General features: G+C 46.1%; 1 protein-coding gene and 1 long non-coding RNA gene across 5 annotated transcripts; one reads left to right on the top strand and one right to left on the bottom strand.

Annotated features, from left to right (window-relative positions):
• Positions 1-731: 731 nt before the first annotated feature.
• On the top strand, positions 732-21,385 carry PRPSAP2 (phosphoribosyl pyrophosphate synthetase associated protein 2). 4 transcript variants are annotated; one of them, NM_001081513.1, is made up of 12 exons: positions 754-830; positions 5,270-5,364; positions 5,587-5,737; positions 6,601-6,653; positions 7,172-7,238; positions 9,032-9,204; positions 10,887-11,002; positions 13,705-13,760; positions 14,875-15,023; positions 16,059-16,129; positions 17,302-17,448; positions 20,644-21,385. In NM_001081513.1, exons 3-12 carry the CDS (start codon positions 5,619-5,621, stop codon positions 20,800-20,802), a joined length of 1,110 nt encoding a protein of 369 aa, NP_001074982.1. In that variant the 5' UTR covers positions 754-830; positions 5,270-5,364; positions 5,587-5,618; the 3' UTR covers positions 20,803-21,385. The 4 variants fall into 4 exon arrangements, with proteins under 4 accessions (XP_024835544.1, NP_001074982.1, XP_024835543.1 ...); XM_024979775.2 differs by lacking the exon at positions 754-830 and adding an exon at positions 2,246-2,476 and having other exon boundaries at positions 20,644-21,381; XM_024979776.2 differs by lacking the exon at positions 5,270-5,364 and having other exon boundaries at positions 732-830; positions 20,644-21,381.
• LOC132343052 (uncharacterized) lies at positions 15,612-17,374 on the bottom strand. Its single transcript, XR_009491712.1, has 2 exons — positions 17,258-17,374; positions 15,612-16,067 (listed from the first exon to the last, which is right to left on the bottom strand). It is a non-coding gene; the product is annotated as an uncharacterized lncRNA (long non-coding RNA).
• Positions 21,386-24,375: the final 2,990 nt, after the last annotated feature.

Raw genomic sequence — 24,375 nt, 5'->3', positions numbered from 1 at the left:
CCAATTCCTCCCAGCATCAGAGTCTTTTCCAATGAGTCAACTCTTTGTATGAGGTGGCCAAAGTACTGGAGTTTCAGCTTTAGCATCATTCCTTCCAAAGAACACCCAGGGCTGATCTCCTTTAGAATGGACTGGTTGGATCTCCTTGCAGTCCAAGGCACTCTCAAGAGTCTTCTCCAACACCACAGTTCCAAAGCATCAGTTCTTCAGCGCTCAGCTTTCTTTACGGTCCAACTCTCACATCCATACGTGACCACTGGAAAAACCATAGCCTTGACAAGACGGACCTTTGTTGGCAAAGTAATGTCTCTACTTTTCAATCTAGGTTGGTCATAACGTTCCTTCCAAGGAGTAAGCGTCTTTTAATTTCATGGCTGCAGTCACCATCTGCAGTGAAGGTTACAGGCCAGTAAAGACTTGAACCCAGACATTTGTAATTCCAAACAGCAAGTCCGCACTCGCTTTCACGTGTCGGTGATGATCTTGAGTCTCTAGTACTGGAGGCCCTGCCCCGCCCCTCGCCCGATCCGGCCCCACCCCTCCAGTCGGCCCCGCCCCTCTCACGACCTCGCCCCGCCCCTCGTCCGGCCTAGCACCTTCCTACTGGACTCGAAGACCCCGCCCCTCCCCTCGGTGGGTCCCGCCCCCGTAGAGGGGTCTCTCCTGAGGCCCCGCCCACGTGGCCCCGCCCTCAGGCCTCGCTGTCGCCTCGGACGCTGTTCTCGCGCTCCGAGTCGCCATTTTGCTCCTGGACAGGCCGCCTGGGAACCGGCGCTCTCCTCCTTCGGCAGCGGAAGCTGCGGCGGGGCCGGGGCTGGGGTCGGGGCCAGGTAGGCGGGCGGGAGCCGGTGACGGTGGTGGCGCGGCCGGCGGGCCGGGCCTGTGGGTCTCAGGTGCAGGGGCGGGGGGCTCGGCGGGGGCCGGCCGCGTGCCGCCCTCAGCGCGGTCCGGTCTGTCGGGGTCCGCGGGCCTGGCGCGAGGCCGGTCCCGCTGGTCCGGAACCTGCGGCCGCGGGCGGAAGCGCGGTGCCGGGCCGGCCTCTGTCGCCCGGAAAGATGCTTTCTTCCGCGGCCGGGATGTGGCTGCGAGGCAGGCTTCTGCTGTTCAGGGTCCCCCCGCCTCCCCACCGCGACTGCACAGTGATGGTGCGGATTTTTCGCCCTTTTATTGACACTGACGCGGTTTGGGTGTGTAGCTTTTGCAAGGAGTAAGAAATTCAGGATGGAGATTTGGAGTGAGAAAGTATGATTTCTCATGTGTGAAGATGTTCCGTACACAAGTATAAGTGATTCGCCCACATTATTGAACCCCACAAAGTCCTGCCCGTCTTCTCCGTATTCCTGTCCCGACTTGGTCCGTTGCCCTTATCACCCAGTTCAGCTTGGAGGAGATGCAGCTCGGCTCTGCACCCGCTTAACATAAGCACTTTCACACAGTCTCGGATATATACCGTTTTTTATTCTATTGAATGTATATTCAGAGTTTTACTTAATTACCCCCATTATGTAACTTTTCCATATGTTCACGGGTCGTCCTCCTAGAAAAAGCATGCAGTGGCCATCATTGAGCTTTTTCCTTCTTTCCCTACAATAAATTCTCCAAAGGGGAAATACCGAGTCATGTGTTCTTTCTTTGGCACGTGATAAAAATTGTTCTCCAAACAAGGCGAGTTTACTACAGACGTTTTTTTAACCTGGTGTTTGTCAGGTCCTACCCCCCTGTAATGCGGGGTGTTAGGTCACCCTCCTTGGTTTTGGGAGACAAGCTGAAGCTGACCTGGTGTCCTCTGCTTCCAGGAGGGCCACCTGAAGGAAGTATCTTCATCTCCAAGCCTCACCCTGCCCCCTAGCACTGTGTCTGAAAGGGGTCGACTTGTAGTGTAATACCTGCTTTATTGAGTTGTCATAAGAATTCAGAGCACTCAGAAAATGGTATTTAGCTGAAAGAAAACATTCTGATGGAGAGACAGCTGAGTGCCTGGGATCCCAGAGGCATGGGGACTTAATTACATCTAGGCTTTGCCCTTCTAATTCTTTCAGAATTCACATCCCCAAAATGTGAAGAACATCAGAATAAAAATAATAATTCTTTATGGTGCCTTTGAGCTTGCAAACTGCTTTCAACTCTGTGTGTTAATCAGTGCAGCTCAATGAGGTCAGGCTTTATTCCACCAACATGTGTTATCTGCAGACGTGTACTGAGCCTCTCCATCTGCCAGGTGCTGTTCTAGGCCCTGGGTACACAGCAGAGAACAGCATAGTGGAAAAAGTCTCTGTTGTCCTGAGCCTTAAATTTGCTGGGGAAGCTGTTTTTAGCAGGCTTCTATCTCTTGTCCTTAGGGGAAAGCCAAGAATGCGTAGGTGGTAACTGGGGAGACAAATTGGATATTGACACTGCGACTCCAGCGGCAGTGGAGGAGTGTGAATTTCCGATGGAGGGTGTTTACACACCTTGATGCCAGCCTTTCTCATCTGAGGTGTGGATGAGTTTTTTTTACGATGACTGCTAGCACTTACAGAGCAAGTGGTCTTTCAGTGAGGTTTGGTTCATGAGACTTAGCAGATTGCCCTGTCTCATTCAAAGAGAAGTACGACCCACTTTGTGTGAGGTGCTGAGATTCTGTGGAAAGGGTGTGTTTTCATGCGTTATATATAATTCTCACACATTCCAGAGTTAATTTAGGATAAATAAATGTAAGGGCAACTGAAGTTTATGGGAGGAGAAATGGGAATGTTGTCTTTACACTCTGTTAACACTAAAGCCTTGTGCTAATGAACTTTCTGCCCCTCCATCCCGGTGATTATCTTGCTTCTGAGGATTCTCTTTAAAACTCTTCCTGAAGCTTGGTAAAGGACACAATTTGAATTTACAATAGGAAAAGGAGAACTGAAACTAGCAGCTAGTTCTGTTGTTTGACAAGCTCTTGAGATGGACAGTCGGAGAACTTGGCTGTATTGATAACCTGTTCCCAATTTCCCTGCCTGTGGCATGTTGGGGTCTTAGGTTTCCACTATTGAAACCTGCTGCCTGGACTGGAACCCTAGAGAGCATGGTCAGTGATAAAGGACTTAAACCATGATCAGTAATGCCAGGCCCAGGCCAAGAGTGCCATCTTGAGATAGGCTGAGGACTGCCAAGGGGAGAAGGAATTTGAGGTTTCCCATAAATCTTCAAGGAAAGGAGAAGGCCCAGAGGTGGCAGCTGCCAGGAAAGCAATCATTGTGTATTCTGAGGAAGGATTGGAATGGCTGGGACATCCCTCGGTGTGAGCATTGGGTCCGGGCTATTCAGATGTCTGGAGTGGCTTGTTGGTAGGAATCCTAGAGATGGACTGAGTTACTTCTGAGGACTCTTCCTGCCCCTCAGACACTGTGATTCTCAGTATTACATGTCCACTCAAGAACACCATTTTCCTTTAAGAAGCTTCTTATTTGAAGACTGGGGGATGTAAAAAGGTTGCCACCCCCATGCATATTACGTGCTTGTTCAGTAGATAGTGAACATATTACAAGCTGACTCCTCGTAGCTTCGATTTACCAAGGGTATCCTGTATGTGGGGCAGTGTGTTAAGTGCTGTACAGGAGCTCATCTTACAGTGACCCTGTAAGGTCAGTATTCACAGTGGCATGGATGAGGGTGAGAGAGGTTAGTTTATGTGAGATCTTGCAGTAAGTTGAGGGCAAATAGGAGCTAAGATGCAAACCTGGATTGACTCTAAAGCCTGTGTTCATAACTACAGGAGGATGAGTTTTATTTTTGTTGTGGTTTCCTTTTCCAGACCTCTGTTCCTAAACACAGCCATAGAGGGGTTGAGAGGTGGTGTTAGAAGACAACCAGGATCTCCTCCAATTCTGAGTGTTGGGGGTTAAACAGTATTCTTTCTTTCATTTGCACCAGCCCCCCTGCCCAACGCTATGCTATAAAGCTGGGTCGGCATGCATTTTCTGTAGGGGGCCAAGTAATATTTTAGGTTTTGCAGCCCACACCTAACTCTACCATTGCATCCACGGACAGTTTGTAAACAGTGAGCATGGCTCTGTTCCAGTATAGTTTTATTTACAGAAATAACCTGTTTTGGCCTGCATGTACCTTGCTCATCCCTGCTCCAAAGCCGCTTTCCGCTATACACACCAGTGGTCCTTCTTGGTCTCCTTAGGGCTTTGGCCAGTTGTTCATATGTTTCTGTTTGTAATTAATAGGCCAAGTCCAGTGGGGTGGCCCATGTTTCCCATTGTGGAAGGCCTCTGAAGAGGAAGTGTTTTCTCCTAGCCTGCTTGTGGGACCATGAGTCACCCACCTGTGCCCCCTTGGCTCCCCCTGGCAGTTACCGCAGAGGGAAACGCATGCACAGGGAGGCCTGTTTGGGTTGGTGACCTGCGAGTGCAGCCTGGCTGCACCAGGGAGCACTGGCAAAGTTAAAAAGTACAGGATGGGTCTATGCTTTCTCCTTGGGTTCTCAAATATATCGTTTCAAAATAAAGCAGATTAGAGATAGATTTGTATGATGGTCCCTTTTTATGTTACAAATGAATTTTTATACATTTTTTAAAAATGGGGATCACATGTGTGAATGTGTAAACAGCCCAATGGTATCTGTATCAAACCAGTAATAAGAACTATCTCTTCCGGGAGGTGGGTGGGAGGAGCCTGGGATCCGATCGGAGCTGGTGACCTTAGTCTAAATGCTCATGTTTCAGTTTTTTACAAGGAGAAGGTACTTGTGTAATTAAAATTTTAAAATAACAAATAAGATATGGGCTCCAGGCTTTTCCTCCCTCCACCAGCCTTCCAAGAGCATAAACATAACGGCTGCGTTAACGCGGCAGGCTTGCTCAAAAGACTCCTCCATCCCCCCAGGCCTCCTGGGCTGCTGATCCTGCACCCAGTCCTCTGCCTGCCTTTCTCCATCAGGACACTTGCCCCAGAGTGGAAGGAGGAGGAACATGTGGATGACTCTGAAGGCCTCTAGGCCAGGGTCTTTCTGTGTGCCCTGCTGCTGATCAGTTATGTGGCTGAGTCACTTTCCTTCAAGATTATTGTAATCTGCTCAACCTTGTGTTCCAGTTGAGGAAAGTACAGATGACCAGGTTAGGCTTAGACAGGACCCAGGACAGCTGCAAGGCCAGGAGCGGGGTAGGGGTGGGTGGTTTGGGGTAAACAGGTATTACAGGGAAAGCTGGGTGTGGATGGGTTATTTATTCATTGTTTAAGGATCAGTCAGTTCTTGTCCTTGCTAATGGCTCTGCCATTTTTCTGTGTGTTAATCCAGGAGGAATTTTGTTGTCAGAAACTAAAAGGAGGTTGTCGTAATTGACTTTAAGCAGCAAACAGTAAAACACTGAGCTCTTCAGCTCCACCTTTCTTGTAAGTTTATCATTTATTCCCAGTAGTCATGAAAATAATTGAGACATATGATGACATCTTTCCATAAATTCAAATAGACTCCCTACTTGTCCATATACACGTTCAATGTGAAAGACTCCATTATGGTAAAAACTAATTTCCTTCAGCTCATTTGCTGTTCAAGAATATTCAGGTGTATTTCATCTCATATGACCGTTTTTAACATATTTGGTATCTTTCTAGGCACTGAGAATTGGAAAACCAAGAAGGTTTTGATGTTTTGTGTGGCGCCACCTGAATCAGAAGCCAAGATGAACATAACCAAAGGGGGTCTGGTGTTGTTTTCAGCAAATTCAAATTCATCGTGTATGGAGCTTTCAAAGAAGATCGCTGAGTGAGTATAATCACGCTGTTAAAGTCTGTGCTTGTCCAGTGGTGGTTTACGTTTGATATGCATATTGGCGCTGGTGTTAACTTTGACAGCAGCTATTTTACAGTGAATTTGCATGTCATCCGTGCACCAAGGGTTCACCTTTTGTAAACTGTCATCACTCCTACATGTGGATTCAGGAGACATTTACCGGGGACTCCTGAGTGCCAGCGATTGTGTGAGGTGCTACATTTGTATAGAGCTATTTGAGTACAGAGAACAATGAAGGGTCTATGCTATATGTAGGTAGTTCACAGGTTACAGTTCAGTATAATTTTAGTAACTTATTAAATAAATACTGAACCCCTGCTGTGTACTATACTTTGATCTAGATACTGGGGTGTAAGAGTGAACAAGCCGGTCAGAATCCTTCCTTCTTTAGTGGAGGCGCCAGACAAGGAGGAAGTCAACAAACAGACAAACAGGATGACTTCAGGTAGTGATCTGCGCAGGAAAATCAGAGCGATGGGGCAGGTTGTGCCGCCTTAGCTCAGGTGCTCAGGTGCCTGTAAGCCTGTGGGTGGAATGTGAATTGAGAAACAGGAAATGGCAGCAAGTGGGGGTTGGGGCAGAGTCCTCCAGGCAGAAAGGAAAAGGCAGGAATGTGGCCGCGGAGTGCAGGGAGCCCCAGGACAGGATAGGTGTGGGGTGGAGGTGTGACGGGCTAGGTGACCAAACAGTTTGAGACCCACTTTAAATGTTATAATAACAATATCTCTATTTTTTAAATTTGTTTTATTTTCATCAATTTCTAAACCATCTTAATAGTAAAGGTGTTGTATCTGTTTTATTACTGTTTCCGCTTTTTCCGTCTTTCTCTTCTCTAGGCGGCTGGGGGTGGAGATGGGCAAAGTGCAGGTTTATCAGGAGCCTGACCGAGGTGAGTGATCCTGTGCACTTGTGATGGCTTTTTGTGGTACCTGCCATTCTGGCCCGGCCTTCACCCTCCATAACTGAGCAGTCAGCCTCAGTGTCCAGTGAGTTCTGTCTGCAGGAAGGCAGACAGGGGTGGGCCATCATGGTGTTCCCACCCCAACTAATACCAGCTCCATAGAGAATCTGGGGCAGGTCACAGCCGGGGACTTAGAGGCTCATCCTCAGACCTCACCCAAAGGCAGTTGCTGTCAGCTGACGGAAGCGTGAGCTTGGCCTGGGTTGAATCTGTCCCCTGAGGCAGAGTGCATGTGTCTGGCGTGGCCCTGGTGTCAGGTGGCATTTTCAAAGTGTGTTAATCACAGTGTGTTTGTTATCCTCCATGGAATCTAAAGCCTTGTAGTGAGTTTGTAACAGTTCCAGTTTCCATAGTTTATAACCTTGGGGAATGGTGCAGATTTTCTTACGTGTTTTTTTAAAATGATGTGCCTTGTTCACCCTTCTCGTTTCCCCTTTTCCTTCCAGAAACAAGAGTACAAATTCAAGAATCTGTGAGGGGAAAAGATGTTTTCATCATTCAGACTGTTTCAAAGTGAGTAGCTTATCCACCAGAAATGTTGTTGCTTTCTGGGTCTCTGTTTGGGCTTGAATGTCTAGTATAGTAAGAGTTACCCAGACAAGAAGGACTAAGATTGTTTTAAAACTAGCTCGATCTTACTCAGCTGATCTTTCTGACATAGCTGCTGACTTTCCTGTGTCCTTTCGGTGTGGGAATAGCCGCGCGCTGGGGGAGAGGCATGGGACAGTGAGCACCTATGGCATGCAATGTCAGGAGCCAGAGTCTCACAGAGCTTAGAGGGAAGCTCTTTTAGTTCCCAAAGAGAACAAGCAGCAGGAAAGGTGTTTGCTTAGTTGGGTTCTTAAAGCTTTTCCTGCAGATAATTTAAATGTGGTCACTGGGTGCTGTCCTGCCGCATCATAAGTTAAAGGAGAAGAGAGACAGTAGTGAAGGCAGGTGTGCCTCTGTCTGCCGTGACGTCTGGGAGCCGTGTGTTCTAGAAATTGTCGAGTCACAGGCGTGTGCGCTAGGGTAGAAGATTCAGTGCAGTGAGGTGTCTGTACCACTCCTTGATCAAACGCCACTCTGTCTACACATGTCCCTGAAGGCCTCTTAGATGAAAATTTTAACTCAGCAGTTTTTAATAATGTCTAGAAATGAGTTTGTATAGTACATCAGTTTTTAGCCTAGAGATTCCAAAAATTGCTTCATGCTAAATGTGCATTTATATGTAAAATAAGTGCCTCTTTTTACTAAAAGTATAAGAAAATTTTTAAGTGAAGAAAATTATGTCCATTGACTTAAGTTTTCTGTAATCCAGAGAACCTGCTCACCTGAAAGCTCCAGGCTTCCCATTGCTCTTTTGCACTCTCTTATTCACAAACATGTGTCAGGTGTCTGCCATGTGTTAGCCATTGTTACAGGTGTGCAAGAGGCATAAAAGATTAGAATAGATCACAGATCCTGATCTTCATGGAACCTCACAGATCCTGATCTTCATGGAACCTGGGTTCTGTGACATGCAAGTAACATAATGAACAAGTAGATTATCCAGTTTGTCAGGAGGTGATGAGGGCTCTAGGGAAAACCAGCACAGTGTGCAAGGAAGCTGGCGTGACGGTGGCAGGAGGCTGGAGTGAGGATTGATCGGTGGGTGACCTCTGACAAACACTGGAAGCCGGTGCCAGCTGGCAAGGAGGTCATTCCAGGCAGGAATGGGGGGCCCTAGACAGAGGGCCCTCAGGTGGCCATGAGGACTGGCATGGAGGAGGAGTAGGGTGCAGAGAGGGAGTGGGGTAGATCCAGAAGGAGCCTCAGGAGCCCTGTGGGGCCTTGGGCATCTGCCACGGGCCAAGTGGGAAACCACCCCTGGGTCCTGGGCAGAGAGTCTGTGATCTGACCATGACTCTAAGATCAGCCAGGTACTATTCAGAGAGTGGTTGCAGACTGCCAGGGACAGGGGGAATGTGTGGGTGCAGCTGTTGCCATCCTTTGGGGATGTGGGCCTCAGCCCGGGCAGCAGTAGAGTGTGAGATGCTGCCGGTATCTGGACAGGAGGGCAGCTAAGGATGCCTCTAGGGCTCTGTCCTGGATAAACTGGAGTGAACAGTGCTGTTCTTGTTGGGAAAGGAAGTAGAGTCATTGGCTGAGAGGTGGCGTGGGGGCTACTGATGGAGGCCCAAGAAGAGTGGTGTTTGTCTCTTCTGTGTGTCTGGAGCCTGTCTTGGCTGAGGCGGGCGTGGCATCTTGCTGATGCTTAGCTGGGACTGAGAGAGGTCGTGGCAAGTCTGATACCCTCCCTGCTGGTCTTTGCCCTTGGGTTGCAGGGATGTGAATACCACCATCATGGAGCTCCTGATCATGGTGTATGCCTGTAAGACCTCCTGTGCCAAGAGCATCATTGGTGTGGTCCCCTACTTCCCCTACAGCAAGCAGTGCAAGATGAGGAAGAGGGGCTCCATCGTTTCCAAGCTGCTGGCCTCCATGATGTGCAAAGCCGGTGAGGGGCGGGCATTGATGGTTGATGGGGGTCTGGGAGTTGCATTTTTACCTGAGGAATCGTAAAGCTCATCTTCACTGACTCAGAGCGTTGGACAGTGCCCAGAGTGATGTCGCTTCCAGATGGTGAATCTGTAACAGACGCTCATGCTGACAGTTTGCTCCTGGCCCAACTTTCTGAACACAAAGCTCGTGAGGACAACTTATTTTTTCCTAAATTCTTTGTTTAAAAGATTAAAAAGTTGGAATGGCAGGTGGCAGTCCTATTGAGGCTGTTTTTAAAGTAGAAAAGGCATTGGAATCAGCTACTCTAACACAGCAACTCTCTTTATTTTCACCTCTTCTCTTTCCCACAACAGCTTGGCATATTTTGCAAATCCTATGCGTTATTTTGTGTTGTGCATTTTTCAGTAACATCCTAAGTGTCTCTCTTGTTTCTCAATAATTTCAGAGTTGTTACTTTGTGTGTGTGTGTGCACATGCGCACAAATGTGTACTTGTGTATGTGACTATAGAAGGCACACATCAGAGTTTGCACAGAGAAGAGAATAAAGAGTCCCCACATACTACCTTGTAACACACTTACTGCAGAATAAATTTCTCCTATAGCATTTCAAAGAAGGCAAAACCAAAACAGAAAATGACCAGACCTGAACCCAGTGACCTCCAGGCACACCCTGCTGAGAACTTTGCTGAAGGGAGCAGATGGGCCACCGAGCTCCCGAGAAGGTTCCCTGCCCTCCTACCTAGTCTTGCTCATGATGGGCCACCAGGCTTTCTTGCTCTTTTGGGCAGATTTTGCTTTTTACATTTTTTCCAATTGAATGATATGTATGTGTGTGTATGTGTGTGTGTGTTTGTATGTATTTCAATTTCAGATATCCTTCAAGGAACCAGTGGGATGAAGATTCTTCATTTTTTCCAGTTATAGGCATATGAGGTTTACCTTAATATCTGAAGACATTATATCTTAATCTGGCTTTATCATGCCTACTGACACAACTTCAGGGAGAGGGAATCTCCCTCATAGAATTATCAGAGGCGTTTCTCCATCGCTGTGATTTTGGCTATTTTAAATTGGTATGAAAACTGTGCATCTCTCTGTAAGAAGAATCACCAGTCTTTCCCTTCTGAGGAGGGAAAGCCCAGGTCCCCACTTGCTTAGGAGAGGGGGCGTCCCTGTGTTCACCACCCGGATACTCCCCAGAGCCCTTGCTCTTGGGGCTTCAGGGAGGCGTGGTCATTCATCAGCTCCATGTCCAGTCCCTCCCCCTCTCTGGACAGTAGGGGCGGGAAGCCTGGTAATGCCAAGCTTTCTGTCAAGGTGACCAGCCACGTCCAGGAGCCCATCCCCAGAGCTTTCAGGAGCTCTGTGTCAGAGACGGGGTCACAGACCAGATGTGACAACAAGAGAGGCTCCCGGTGCTCTTAGCACTGAGAGAGTGACAAGGGGTTAGGAGTTTTGTTCTGGGGGCAGAGACCAGGATAATAGATATATTTTCTATTATCTCATAATCTCATTGTACTAAGAATCTGAGGAATAAAGATGCTGAGTTTTTGATGAGAGAGTAATTTTAGATAGTAATTTATTCCCTATGGTATCTTGTTTTATGTAGCTCTTATTCATACAGTGCAACTGGTCATGAAACAATCTGTGTGTGTGTGTCTGCTTTGTTTTCAAAGGTCTGACTCATCTCATTACTATGGATTTACACCAGAAGGAAATCCAGGGCTTCTTCAATATACCTGTTGACAACTTGAGAGCATCTCCCTTCCTCTTACAGTACATTCAGGAGGAGGTGAGTTAGCTCAGACTTCTCAACCTTCTATTTAAAGCTGAAAAATGCATCTCGCATCTCCTTGGGCTCAATGAAGAATTAACATTGACGTGTTCTGCTTAAAGTTGACTTTATGAATGTAACTGGTGTCCTTGAAACTCTTCATCTGCGGAGCTCTGAAGTTCCTCTTTTTTCTCTTGGACCTCAGGTGCCTAGAATCACTAGCCTGGGGTGTGTCCTGAATCCCGAATCCTCTTAGTGCCTTCTGAGTTTACCTTCTCTGGCTCTACAATATACACATAGTTGCAGATATCGATTTGGAGGGGGGTGGGGGGTGGGGGCAGAAAGAGTTGATATATTGTTTGTGTTGTTCTGAAACTTTCTTTCCTTTCCTGTTCTGTAACTTTCTTTCCTTTCCCCAACTGGTGTCTCTTGGTCTTCCCATGTTCAGATATATAGGATTACCTCTTTCTTCATGATTGCTACACAGTATCCCAAAATTCAGACCAACTGTAATGGATAGAACTTTCTATGCCAGTGAAAATGTTCACTCTGCCTTCAGAATGGCAGCTGAAGTGCCCAGTGTGACTGGAGAATGGAATCCTTGATTTCATTTGAGTTTAGTTAATGTAAAAATAGCTGCCTGTTTAGGTGTTAAAGCACAAGTTTAAATGAGCCACAGGTTTTTCATCCATTTCCCTCTTGGCTGGATATTAGATGGTTTAATTTTTCATTCTTTTAAGTGAAATATTTTCAAAAAATTTTTAAGTAATGTTGCACTGAAAATTATTTTTTCAGTACTTCAAGTACTAAAAGCAGTACTTGCTTTTCTCAGTACTTAAGTGCTCTTCTGAAATATACTTGGAAGTGGAATCATGATTGAAAAGTATCTACATTTTTAATATTTTACTGCTGCTGCTGCTAAGTCGCTTCAGTCGTGTCCAACTCTGTGCGACCCCATAGACAGCAGCCCACCAGGCTCCTCCGTCCATGGGATTTTCCAGGCAAGAGTACTGGAGTGGGGTGCCATTGCCTCCTCTGAATATTTTACTAGGTACTGCAAAAATTAAGATTGTCTGAAAGGCTGTGTTAATCTGCACTTGGACAGAATTACCCGTGTGAGAGAGTGCTGTATCCTTTTGCTGTGGTTTTGAAATCTCCGCATGGCATGTCTGTGGACATCTTTGACCCATGAACCAGCATCCAGTGAGATGAACCATCTTCATCCATCTCACTGGATGCTCAGTGGGCCTTTCCGTTCCCTATGAATTTTGTTTTCTGTAATTTGGATTTTTCATTTCTTTCTTCAGGAGCTATTAGATGTTGAAAATCTTGTATCTAGTCTATATATTATTTAACTGTTTTTTGTTCAAGTTTTGCTTTCTCCTGTACTGAATTGGTGGGAAAATTCCACGCCTTGCTCTCACCGACATTTTCTTGCAGCCGCATCCATCCTGCCTCTGAACCAGCCAGCTTCTTACTTTGACCATAAAAACCTTCACCTTCATAACAACTTGTTCTTTCTTTATGCGTTTGATTTCCTGTTTTGAGTCCCGAGGAGGAAGTAGACCTGTTTTTATTAAAAAGTCCTTTCTTTTAAAGTTTCCTTTTCGGCTTTAGTAACTGTTCCTTCATTAGTTATTTCTCCTCTTGGTTGGATTTGGTGCTGTTTGATGATGTTCAATGAGGCATGGAAGTACATAAAACAGTTCATAAAGACTCCCAGGAAAGATGAGGAACATGCGAAAATGAAAATATTTTGTGCTATTTATGTGTGTAGATGGACCAGATGGAGAGACATCTTATCCAATTAGGTATATCTATAATAGAACCTTCTTCAAATTCATCAGGGTTTTGTTTGTTTACTAAGTATTGGTTATTTAGTTTTTTCCACATGCTAGGCACTGTGCAGTGTGCTAGATGGTGGTGAGTGCTTATGTTCCAATTCACCAAGCTAGCATAATTGTGAGAAATCAGTGGGGATATATCAGAATGGAATAACATAATTTAATGAAGTGATTAGATTTTAAGCACATGGTTTGAAAATATTGCCCAGATGAAATCAGAAACAGCCAACTGCTGCTCAGCTGAAAAGCATGCTAGTCCTATCCTGTGAGCTCTGAGGCGTTGGTACCGGGTGTCTCTTCAGTTGTCGTCATCCTCATCCAGGTCACTCAAATGCTCAGAGTGAAGGGCTTCAGAGTAGACCAACATTTGCTTATTTTCTTAAGGGCTCTTAGTATCTTTGTAAAGAGTGCTGGGCTGATTCCATTAGCAGGCCGGTTTCTTTCTTCATCGGCTGTGACAGTTACATTAAGTAGTCACTTGTTTAGAAGTTGACAAATGCCTTTGATTCAGGTCCAGTGAATATCATCCTTGGGCTGTGAAACTACATGTAACAGGGGTCTGTGAGAGGAGTTCCTGTTGATTTTATAAAAATGTCTTTGCTGCCACTTAGATATGAGCTTATTACTGATTAACTCTACTTTTTTCTTAAAATAAGTCTATGAGATTCATGTCTTGATGATATTTTTTTTCCTTAGGTAGGCATTTCTTCATTTTCCAAAGAAGAAATTTACTCTGAGTTTTCTCTCTTTTTGGAAAACGTTCAAGTGACCAGCTGACATTTCTGAGTGTGTTGGGGTGTTGCTTTTTATTGACTGTGGAGCTGGTGTGAGCAGCCTTTGGAGACATGGCAGTCACCCAGCCCCTCCTCTTCTCAGATCCCAGACTACAGGAACGCGGTCATCGTGGCCAAGTCTCCGGCCTCAGCCAAGAGGTAGGTGGGTGCTCACAGCTGCTGTGCAAAACCACACCTGAGTCCAGCCCATTGAATCCCCGTGTTCTGGGTCCCATTGCAGCAGCTCCCACTCTGGCCCTTGCTTTTTTGACCTGGGGACTGATAGTGCACAGCCTGTCTGCCGATTTCATTTATTAGGTGATGGTTCATCGTCCTCCCTTGTCCCAGTCCCTGTCTGTGACTGCCGGTCACATTTCCTACCAGGAACTGTCCAGGACTGTAGAGTCCCAGCCCTGCGCTTGGGTAGCTGCTGGTGGTTCATCTTCACATCTGCAATTTAAAATACCAGCAAATATATTTTGAGGTTGTTTACTGCCTTTTATTCAGAGAACTCAGTAATTTATTAACAGATAATTCTATCCAGCCAAGAAGCCACTGATTGGTATGTGTTAAAAAGTGACATTTTACAAAACTTTCAGACGCTACAGGTGTGCAAATGGGGCAGTGCTGAGAGTTCCATGTAACTGGAGTGACTGATGAGACGGGGGTTCAGAACCTGCAGTTGTGTTTGACTGAGAGGATGTCAGACACAGACACGCCCTGGGGGTGGTGTGGGTTCCAGAAAGCAGTGTTGCAATAAAGTGAGTCAATGGACGTTTGGTCTCCCAGTGCAAATAAAGTTATGTTTATACTACACCACAGTCTATTCAGTGTGCAGTAGTGTTATGTACTACAAACATTGTACATCCCTTCATCTAAAAATACTTTATTGCTGAAAAATGCCCCCGTCATCTGAGCCTTCCTACTCCGCTGAGTCGTTAGCACGCTCTGCCTCACGTGTTGGTTCTCACTGTTAACCAGGTGAGCAGGGAGAGTGCATAGCTCCAAGCGAGGAAGCAGAGGCTTCAGGGAGGTGAGCTAGCCTATAGCACAGGCTCACTCGCTGGCTGCGTGCCCACAGGCCCCGCAGGGGCACGTGTGTCAGGTGGGTTCTCCACACTCTGTCCTGGATTCCCAGAAGCTGAGGTGGCTTCAGTCTCCTTTTTCACTAATCCTTTGGGAAACTTCATTTTCTGAGTTCCTGTGATACTTCTCTGTAGACATGAGTGCAAACCACTTTGCGTGGCTGTGACCCATCTCCTGCTCTCCCTAGGGCCCAGTCTTTCGCCGAGCGCCTGCGGCTGGGCATCGCGGTGATTCACGGAGAAGCACAGGACGCCGAGTCTGACCTGGTGGACGGGCGGCACTCCCCACCCATGGTCAGGAGCGCGGCTGCCATCCACCCCAGCCTGGAGATCCCCAGTAAGCACGGAGCCCTGGGTCACTTCCTCTTTGCCTTTAAGGCTGACTTAATTTCTGTATTGAATGTGAAGTACTTCTTGTCTGTTTCTTAAGTTGGCAAAAACTGGTACCTTTTTCTGGCTCTGACAAGTGCATCTCTGATGGCCCCTTAGCAGTGGTCTGTCTGATCCCAGCAAGACCCATGAACATGCCCAGTTTAGACTCACTTGTGGCCCAATAGGGATCACATTTGTCCGCTCAGTAGTGTGTGCTAGAGCAGAGTTTAACACGGGCAGAAAGCTCTAGGTGCACAAGTTATTCATGGTCCTGTTATTTCTGATGTAAAATACTAGACAAGTAAATAGTTCAGAGGGGAGGCCTTGGTGAAGAATGTCTCATCAGCACAACTCATTATGCAGCCCACTGAAAGAATTGACTGGAAACAAGAGAAAACCCGAGGAATGTGTGTGAATAAGGCAGAGTGTCTTATTCACTGTCTTCTGCCTGGGCCAGGAGGGAACATGAGGAATGTGGTTGTGACTGGCTGTTGGAGTTGTGCATAAGTTTGTTTTTGTCTTTAAGAAACTTATTTCAAGCTTTAATAACGCCTTTTCAATGGAAAAAAAAATACTGCTTTTGTTTGAGTCTGTTAGGGAGAAAAAGCTTTTCCTCTAGCCTCTTTAGGTTCACTGCTCAGGAGGCTGCAGTGAAATAAAACTGTCAACAGACAGATTAGCAAGAGAGAAGACAGATTTTAGGAGGAGGTTGGAATCTGGGGCTTAGGGGAAAGGGAGTAGGGCAGGGGCACCGAGGGGAAGACGAATGGCTCCTTAGGGAAGGGCGGGGGGAGACAGGACCATGTGTCTGTCTCCATGGCGATGTCCATGTAGGAGTGGCACTGACCTCTGGTCTGGGTGATGAGAGCCAGGCTTCTGTGTTGTTCCTGGACCAGGATTTATGACAACTGAATTCTTTTGGGGGCTCTGGTTTTAGGCAGATAAAGGGATGTCAGGAAATCAGATGCAGAAACTTGTGTGTGTGTTCTCTTCTGACCAGTGCTGATTCCTAAAGAAAAGCCCCCAATTACAGTTGTTGGTGACGTGGGAGGCAGGATCGCCATCATTGTGGTACGTGCGCCTCTTCTGTCATTACTGGTTGTCATATTTACCCTCGTTAGCTTGTCAGCTCACCTTGTTAATCGTGCTGGGGATGGTGCTATGGCCAGGTAAGTCTCAAGTGGGTGGGTGTCTTAGGCTAAACGTTTGCTTTGGTCCAAAAACTGGGAATTGTTAGGTGACCTCCAACTTCAGTCTGACATGACTCCCAGGACCCTCCTTGGACTCGGACATGTCCTAGAACAGCTCTCAGAACCCAGGCAGACACTAACTTAATGTTCACCAGTTCATTAAAGGATGTGACGAAAGACTCAGATGAGCAGCCAGAGGAAGGGAGAGATGCTCAGGGCGAGGGCTGGGAGGGTCCCCATGGAGTTGGGGCGCACCCGGAAGCTCCCTGAACCCTGTCATTAACTCCATTTCCAGCCCCCTCCCCTCTCTGGAGGAGTGGAGGGAGCTGAAAATGCCAAGCTTCTCATCATGGCCTGGTCTTTCTGGGACCAGCCCCCGCCCAGGAGCCCTCCAGAGTCACCGAGTAAAGACAAGAGACTCTTGTCGTGCTCTCATTACTGAGGCACCTACAAGCACTTTAGAAGCCTGCTGTCAGGATCCAGGGACAGAAACCACCATATGTATTTTCTGTTACCTCGTACTGGGAGTCTGTGAGATTAGAAACCACTAGACTGTGTATTTTGTTGATAGTAATTATTGTCTTCCCACTATAAAAATATATATAAGACCCCATTTCCCATCCACCCAGTGGAGAAAATTTGGAAAATAAGGAAAAGTAGCACCAAAGGGGAAAGAACCTGGTGGAGTCAAAGCATCTCCTAACAGGTACCGTACTGGGCATGGATATACAGGTGCGTGTTCCTGGAGCCCCTGCCTGGTGGGGCGTTGCTCTGGACAGTAGGGACAGAGAGACGAGGGCCCAGGGGCCATGAAGTGACAGCTGTCATGACTGTCCAGCTGGGAGGCCCAGAGGGAACTCCACAGAAGCCAGTGATCTCGCTGTCTGGACAGGTCACCGTGGACAGCGAGCATGTCACAGGAGAATTAGCCCCTTCTCTCTCCCCATGGTCTACACTTACCTCTGCACATGTCTTTAGTCCCTCCTCTTTCCCCATGGTCTAGACTCACCTTTGCACAAGTGCTCATGTCTTTTGCTGCGTCTGTAATGCCAGGATGACATCATCGACGATGTAGACAGCTTCCTGGCCGCCGCGGAGACCCTAAAGGAGAGGGGTGCATATAAGATCTTCGTGATGGCGACCCACGGCCTGCTGTCCTCCGACGCCCCCCTGCTGATCGAGGAGTCTGCCATCGATGAGGTAACAGAGCCAGGCCACGTGTGGGCACAGCTGCTGGTGCACGTGGGCCCCTGACCTGAGGTCACAAGAGCAGGTGGAGAGTTAAGAGTGGCTTCCTGGCATGGGTTCTGTTTTGTTGGTCACTGGCTGTGGCCTCTGCTCCTGACAGTGGCAGTGGGTGGTAGTTTTAGTAACTTCTATTGATGGAGTACACGGTCCCTGCAAGTACTGCCCGGCGTCAGGCACACACCCACCCTGAGCTCGGACACACCCCTGTGGGGAGAGTGAGAGACATGCAGGGACCTCAGGTTGGGCAGCCACGAGGCGCACGTGGGTTCAGACCCTATTTGCCTGATATTGAGGCCCAACTCCCCCTGGACAGATGCCCGTGACATGACAGAGAGGAGGGCATGCTGGCCATCTTCCTACACGCCTGTGGTGCCCAGCTGAAGTGAGCCGGGCAGGCGTCCCTGCCCTGCTGTGTCCACCTTGGCCCAGCGCCTGGCTGGTGAAGTGAACCGAGCAGGCATCCCTGCTCTGCTCTGTCCACCTTGGCCCAGCGCCTGGCTGGTGAAGTGAACCGAGCAGGCATCCCTGCCCTGCTCTGTCCACCTCGGCCCAGCGCCTGGCTGGTGAAGTGAGCCAAGCAGGCATCCTTGCTCTGCTCTGTCCACCTCGGCCCAGGGCCTGGCTGTCTGGAGAGCGATTGTATGAATCACATGTTTATTATCTTTTAAGAAATAAAAGTGCTGTTTCCTGTACATTCCTGGAAGATCAGGCAGAGAGCCAGTCTGAGTCCTCACGGTGGCCAGGTGATTGCATTCTTGGTGCTGGTTTGGCATGATCCCTGGCTGTCCCTTTCAAGTCTCGTGTGTGGACTTTCTTGTTAAGAACTGTCTTGAGGCTTATTTTGGAAGTAGGAAATATGTATTATAAGTAATAACTTGAGAAGTATTTCCATCCTCTTTTTTTTTTTAAAGGCTGACTTTTTTTTTATAGCTTTTGAAAAATGTTTGTTTCTCCTTTTTTAGATGTTTTATCAAATCTTAACTTTTAAAAATAGCAGCTTTATTGAGATATACCGGAAAGTGAAAGTCGCTCAATCGTGTCCGACTCTATGTGACCCCATGGACTATACAGACCATAGAATTCTCCAGGCAAGAGTACTGGAGTGGGTAGCGTTTCCCTTCTCCAGGGAATCTTCCCAACCCAGGGACTGAACCTAGGTCTCCCACATTGCAGGTGGATTCTTTACCAGCTGAGCCACCAGGGAAGTCCAAAGTCCCCACTTATCCACAGGGGATGGGTTCCACGGCCTGCCAGGGGATGTCCAAAGCTGTGCAGGATAGTACTGAACCCTGTGTGTAGTCTGTGATAATGTTTATTAGTTAGGCACAGTAGGAGATTAACAACTAATGATAAAATATAACTATTATAACAACGTACCTTATTGTGCAAATTTAATGCCTTTTTCATCTTAACTAAGCACTTACCACACACTGTAGCCATAACTTTTGTGGCTTGAGGTGCAACAGTAAAACCAGCATGAATTTGTTTCCTTCTACACAATTTCACAAATGGACGATTCATTCTTACCATGGATCTTCACAATCTCAGCGCACAAAATTTTTTTCTTTCCTTGAGAACTTTTGCCTTTTTGCTTAAAGGAAACACTTAGCAGCTTCTCTTTGGTGTATCTGAATTGCCAGTATCACTGCTCTTGTGCTCTGGGGCCATTATTAACCCAGATAAAGGTCCGCTGGTCACAGGCACTGTGAGTCACTGTTGGGGTGGGGTCTGCCAGACAGAGGGATGAGTCCCCTCCCTGATGGGGCACCACAGTGTGAGGTTTTCTCACACTGCTTGGCTCTCTGCATGATTTAAGATGTATGGGTTATTTATTTCTGGAACCTTCCATGTAATGTTTTCAGACCGAGGTTGACGGGGGGTAGCTGAAACCATGTAAAGTGAAAGCTTGGATGATGGATGGGAGGAAGGTCTGTAATTCACATGCCTTATGACTGACCCATTTAAAGTATACGAGACAGACAAATGTCATATATTGCTTATAAGTGGAGTTTTTAAAAAATGGTTTTTTAAATGAGCCTATTTACAAAACAGAAATAGTCACAGATGTAGAAAACAAACTTGTGGTCACCAAGGGGGAGAGAGGGAGAGGGATAAATTGGGAGATTTGGATTGACATATACACACTATGATGTATAAAATAGATGTTCAACAAGGACCTGCTGTGTAGCACAGGGTACTCTGCCCATCAATACTCTGTAATGCCGTGCATGGACAAGAAGCTGAAGAGGAGTGGATGTATGCATATGTGTGATTGATTCACTATGCTGTACAGCAGAAACTAGCACATCATAAGCCACCTATACTCCAATACAAATTCATGAAAAAAATTAAATATATAATAATCTTCAATATTTTCACAGAATTGTGCAACCATGACCACCCTCGCTTTTAGAACATTTTCAGGCTGCCAGTGGAACTCCTTACCCATTGTCTGCCTGCATTTCTTCTCAACCCACTCATCTTTAGGTGGCCGCTGATCCACTGTCTGTCTCTGTAACGGGTCTACCTAACCCGGCCTTCTCATATACATGGCCTTGGGTGTCTGGCTTCTTTCACCAGCATAATGTTTTGAAAGTTCACCCGTGTTACAGCAGGTGTCAGTACCTGCTATTTTTGCCTAGTGGTATTTCATTGCCTGGATGTAGCACATTTTGCTTTCTATTCATAATTTGGGTTGTTTCCTCTTTTTGACTATTGTAAATAACACTATTATGAACTTTTATGTACAGGTTTTCAGGTGGAGATGTTTTCATTTCTCTTGGGTGTCTTACCTAGGAGAAGAATTGCTGGGTCACATGGTAACTCTATGTTTAACCGTTTGAGGAACTTCCAGGCTGTTTTCCGACACAGCTGAACCAGTTTGCATTCCCACCAGCAGTGAGTGAGCCTTCCAGTTTCTCCACGTCCTTGCCCACACTTGCTGTCGTCTGTCTCTAGCTGTCACAGTGGGTGCAAACCTTAACCTCAGATACAGGTTGTGTTCACACTGACTGAACCCGTGCTGAAGGCAGAGTAACCCCAGTCCTGGAAGTAGGACTCAGAAGGGTGAGAATGTGTCACATTTTCAGACCCATCCAGGAGGCTACTTGGTGTTACGACCTCTCCTTTCTTCCTCTTGATTGGCAGGTGGTGGTTACCAATACAATTCCGCATGAAATCCAGAAGCTCCAGTGCCCCAAAATCAAAACTGTGGATATCAGCATGACCCTCTCAGAAGCCATCCGTCGGATTCACAATGGGGAGTCCATGTCCTACCTTTTCAGAAACATAGGTTTAGATGACTGAACACTGTCCTCTTAATAAGTCCTGAGGGCCACACTGGAGTCGTGAGCATCTGTACTCTGAGGCGCATGCCTGGCTGGATGCATTTCATGGGGGCCGGCTGTGTCTTGTTCCTTCCTTTTGTTAATTTCTATGAAGACAGACCCACTTTTTATGTCCATTTGGGTGTTTGTGAGCTTGAGGGGCAATTTTTATAAAAGAAAAACTATATTCTCTTAAATAGAATAAATTAAGACCTGGTTGTATTCAGTTTAACTATTTAAAAAATAACTTGGAAGAAGATTTTTAAGCTCACAAACGGCCTTTATCAAAAGTTGCTGCAGCCCAAGTGCTTTTAAAAAGTTAGTAAAATAAAATGATCTGCTGTATGATACTGCAGTTGAAAAGCCAAAAAGATTATGCTGTTAAATCCAGTAAACTACATTTTTAGAAACGCTTTTCTAGAAAGCATATGGAATATGTGACAGTTATTTATTTTCTGCAACAAAAGAAGGAATAAAAACATACTGTGTTTGTGTGTGTTTTTTTAAATTTTGTGTTTTGGCAATTGTTTTATAACTAAAATAAAGTGGAAGCTGAATATCCACGTGTGGATGTTGAAGTGTTGGTCAGCTTGTGGGGATTTCTGCAGCTTGGCGTGGTGTAGTTGTGTCTTTGGGATGTAATGTTCCCTGTTCTGTTTGTCCAGGGCCCTGCACGTTCATGACGCATAGTCACTTGACTGCGCCAGGAGAGGAGTTGGGACATCAGCATGAGCCACTGGGGTCAGGTCAGGAGTCGGCATGAGCTGCCGTCTGCATCTTGGCGTGGCTTTGTTCTGCTCCTTGTCTGATAGCACAGTCATACTCGAAACAAAACGCACCGCTGCATGCTCTGGGTGATGAGGTGTGGAGGGAGGGGGTTCCAGAGGGCAAGCGCTGTGACCCTGGTCAGTGTCGAGCATCTCATACTGTCTATCAGAGTTCAGAGCCCAATACTCTGCCTTAGAGTTTATCAGGCTGTGAGATACTGGGGTCATCTAACCACAGTCCCCTCCAGCTCATGCACACACAAAAAGAAGACTTTCTTACAAAGAGAAAAATTGCTTTTTTTTCTTCTAAAAAACCTTAAACCTTTGCTTTCTGAGCATGTGCTCAGAAAGGCCTGAGAAAGCCATAAACTTGCACCTCTGTCTGACCTTGGGTTTCTGTGCAAGCAAGAAGTGAGGGCCCCAGTGGGGTTGTAGATTTCCTGGCTGAGCGTTGATGGCATGCCCAGGACTCACAGCCCGCCTGTAGATTGGGAATGCTGTTCTCTCTCTTCTTTTTTGGTTTCAGAGTTTTATGGAAGTATGTGATGACTCACTAGCTGACCACTAAGCTGACTGTCCAGAGATTTCAGTTGCCACAAACAATGAAGAATGCAGACTTTACAGAATCAGTTGAGAAAAGCAGACAGACCCTGTGGATGGAGAAGACCCTGATTTCCATCACATTATATTAGAAATAGCAGTTTTCAACAACAAAAAGTTCTGAGGCATCTAAAGAAACAAGATTGCACCCATGTACAGGGTCTTCCTTGAGGAAGCTCAGACTTTAAACGTACTAGACAAAGACTTTAAATAATTTATTTTAAACATGCTCAAAAAACTAAAGTATAGGAATTATATGTCACCGAATGGAGGCTATCAATAAAGAGGAATAATAAAAATGAATCAAATGGGGAGGATTTGTGGAAGACGGTGGAATAGGAAGCACCAGGAATCTGTCTCCATCTAAACAGTGGCAAATCCATTTCATGATTTTGGAACTCTGGAGACTTGAAGGTTTGCAACTTCCAGGGAAAGTGTTAAACAGTAAATGTAGCTAACTTTTGTAAAATCCAGCTCTTAGTAAAGTTGCCGATACCTGACCCACACTCCCAACCCTGTGGCAGGCAGCTCTGCACACATTCCTGGAGCGATCTCCAGAGTTCGTGGGAGCCAGGATAGGCAAGAAGTCCCCTCCAGACAGCAGAGATCCGTGCTCTGATAACAAGTAGCTACTTCTTGCTGCAGAGGTACAAAGAGGCTGGTAACCATTGTTACTTCACCCTACCGCCCCCATCCCCACCATTGTTGCAAGCTCCACACTGTTCCTGCTGAAAAGGGGGTAGTTCCTAACTCACTCTATGAGGCCAGCATTACCCTAGGACAAAAACCAGACAAAGATATTACAAGAAAAGTAAACCAAAGTCCAAGATCTCATGAACACAGGTGCAAAAATCCTCAACAAAATATTAGCAAATTCATTCCAACAATGTATAAAAAAAATTATACACGACCTAGTGGATTTATCCCAGATATGCAAGACTTCTCAGCAGTTGAAAATCACTTCATATAATCCATCATACCAACAGACTAAAGAAAAACAACAATTATATCAGTCAATGCAGAAAAAGCACCTGAAAAAATTCAACATCCATTCATGACAAAAGCTGAGGGAACTAGGAATAGAGAGGGAACTTGATCTTGTTAAAGAATATCTACTGACAGCCTACAGTGAACGCCATACTTAGTGGTGAGAAGCTAGAAGCTTTCCAATAGGGCAAGAATGTCCCCTCTCATCACTTGTTTTCAATATCGTACTGGAAATCCAAGCTAATAAGACAAGAAGGATTTAAAAGGTACACAAATGGGGAAGGAAGAATTAAAACTGCTTTGTTCTCAGATGATATGATCACCTATGTAGAAAATATGAATCAAGAACAACTCCCAACTCATTACTAATAAGTGATTATAGCAAGATTATAGGATAAAGGTCAGTTGCTTTCCTGTATACCAGCAAAGAACAAGTGGAATTTGAAAATAAAAATATAAAACCATATACACTAGCACCACAAAATGACATATTAAGTATAAATCTAACAAAATAGGCATAAAATCTAAGGGAAACTACAAAACAGATGAAATAAATTAAAAAAAACTAAATGGAGAAATAGCCTATGTTCATGGATAGGAAGACATGTCAACATGTCAGTGCTTTCCAATTTGGTCTAAAGATTCAATGAAATTTCAGTAAAGATTCCACCAGATTATTTCATGGATTTTGTCAAACTGATTCTAAAGTTTACATTGGAGAGATAGAAGACTCAGAACAGCCAAGGCAATAATTGAAGGAAAAGAACATATTCACACTACTTCTCTTCAAGCCAGCTTTACGTTGCCATAATCAAGAATGTGGTGGGACTTCCTGGGTGGGCCAGTGGTTTAAGACTTCATGTCTACTTCAGGGGGTGTGGGTTTGACCCCTGGTCAGGGAACTAAGATCCTACATGCCCTATGGCAAAGCCGAAAACAACAACAAAATATTGTTGAAAGAAAAGACAGATCAGTTGAACAGAATAGAGAATGCTTATAAACAGACCCACATAAATATAGTTAACCAATCTTTACAAAGAGCAAAGGCAACATAGTGGACCAAAAATATTCTTTTCAACAAACGGGGCTTAAATAACTGGATGACAGTGTGAAAGTGTTAGTCACTCAGTCATGTCCAGCTTTTTGCGACCCCATGGACTGTAGCCCCCCAGGCTCCTCTGTCCATGGAATTCTCTAGG

The sequence above is a fragment of the Bos taurus genome, chromosome 19, assembly GCF_002263795.3.
Source record: "Bos taurus isolate L1 Dominette 01449 registration number 42190680 breed Hereford chromosome 19, ARS-UCD2.0, whole genome shotgun sequence".
In the NCBI taxonomy this organism is placed as follows: domain Eukaryota; kingdom Metazoa; phylum Chordata; class Mammalia; order Artiodactyla; family Bovidae; genus Bos; species Bos taurus.
This window is presented reverse-complemented; position numbering and strand designations above follow the sequence as displayed.

Bases quoted from the DNA above. Each gene is read 5' to 3' on its own strand.
- PRPSAP2 (NM_001081513.1), top strand. From the start codon at position 5,619: ATGTTTTGTGTGGCGCCACCTGAATCAGAAGCCAAGATGAACATAACC. The intron at 5,738-6,600 runs GTGAGTATAATC...TCTCTTCTCTAG, and splicing joins CTTTCAAAGAAGATCGCTGA to GCGGCTGGGGGTGGAGATGG. The intron at 16,130-17,301 runs GTACGTGCGCCT...CTGTAATGCCAG, and splicing joins GCAGGATCGCCATCATTGTG to GATGACATCATCGACGATGT.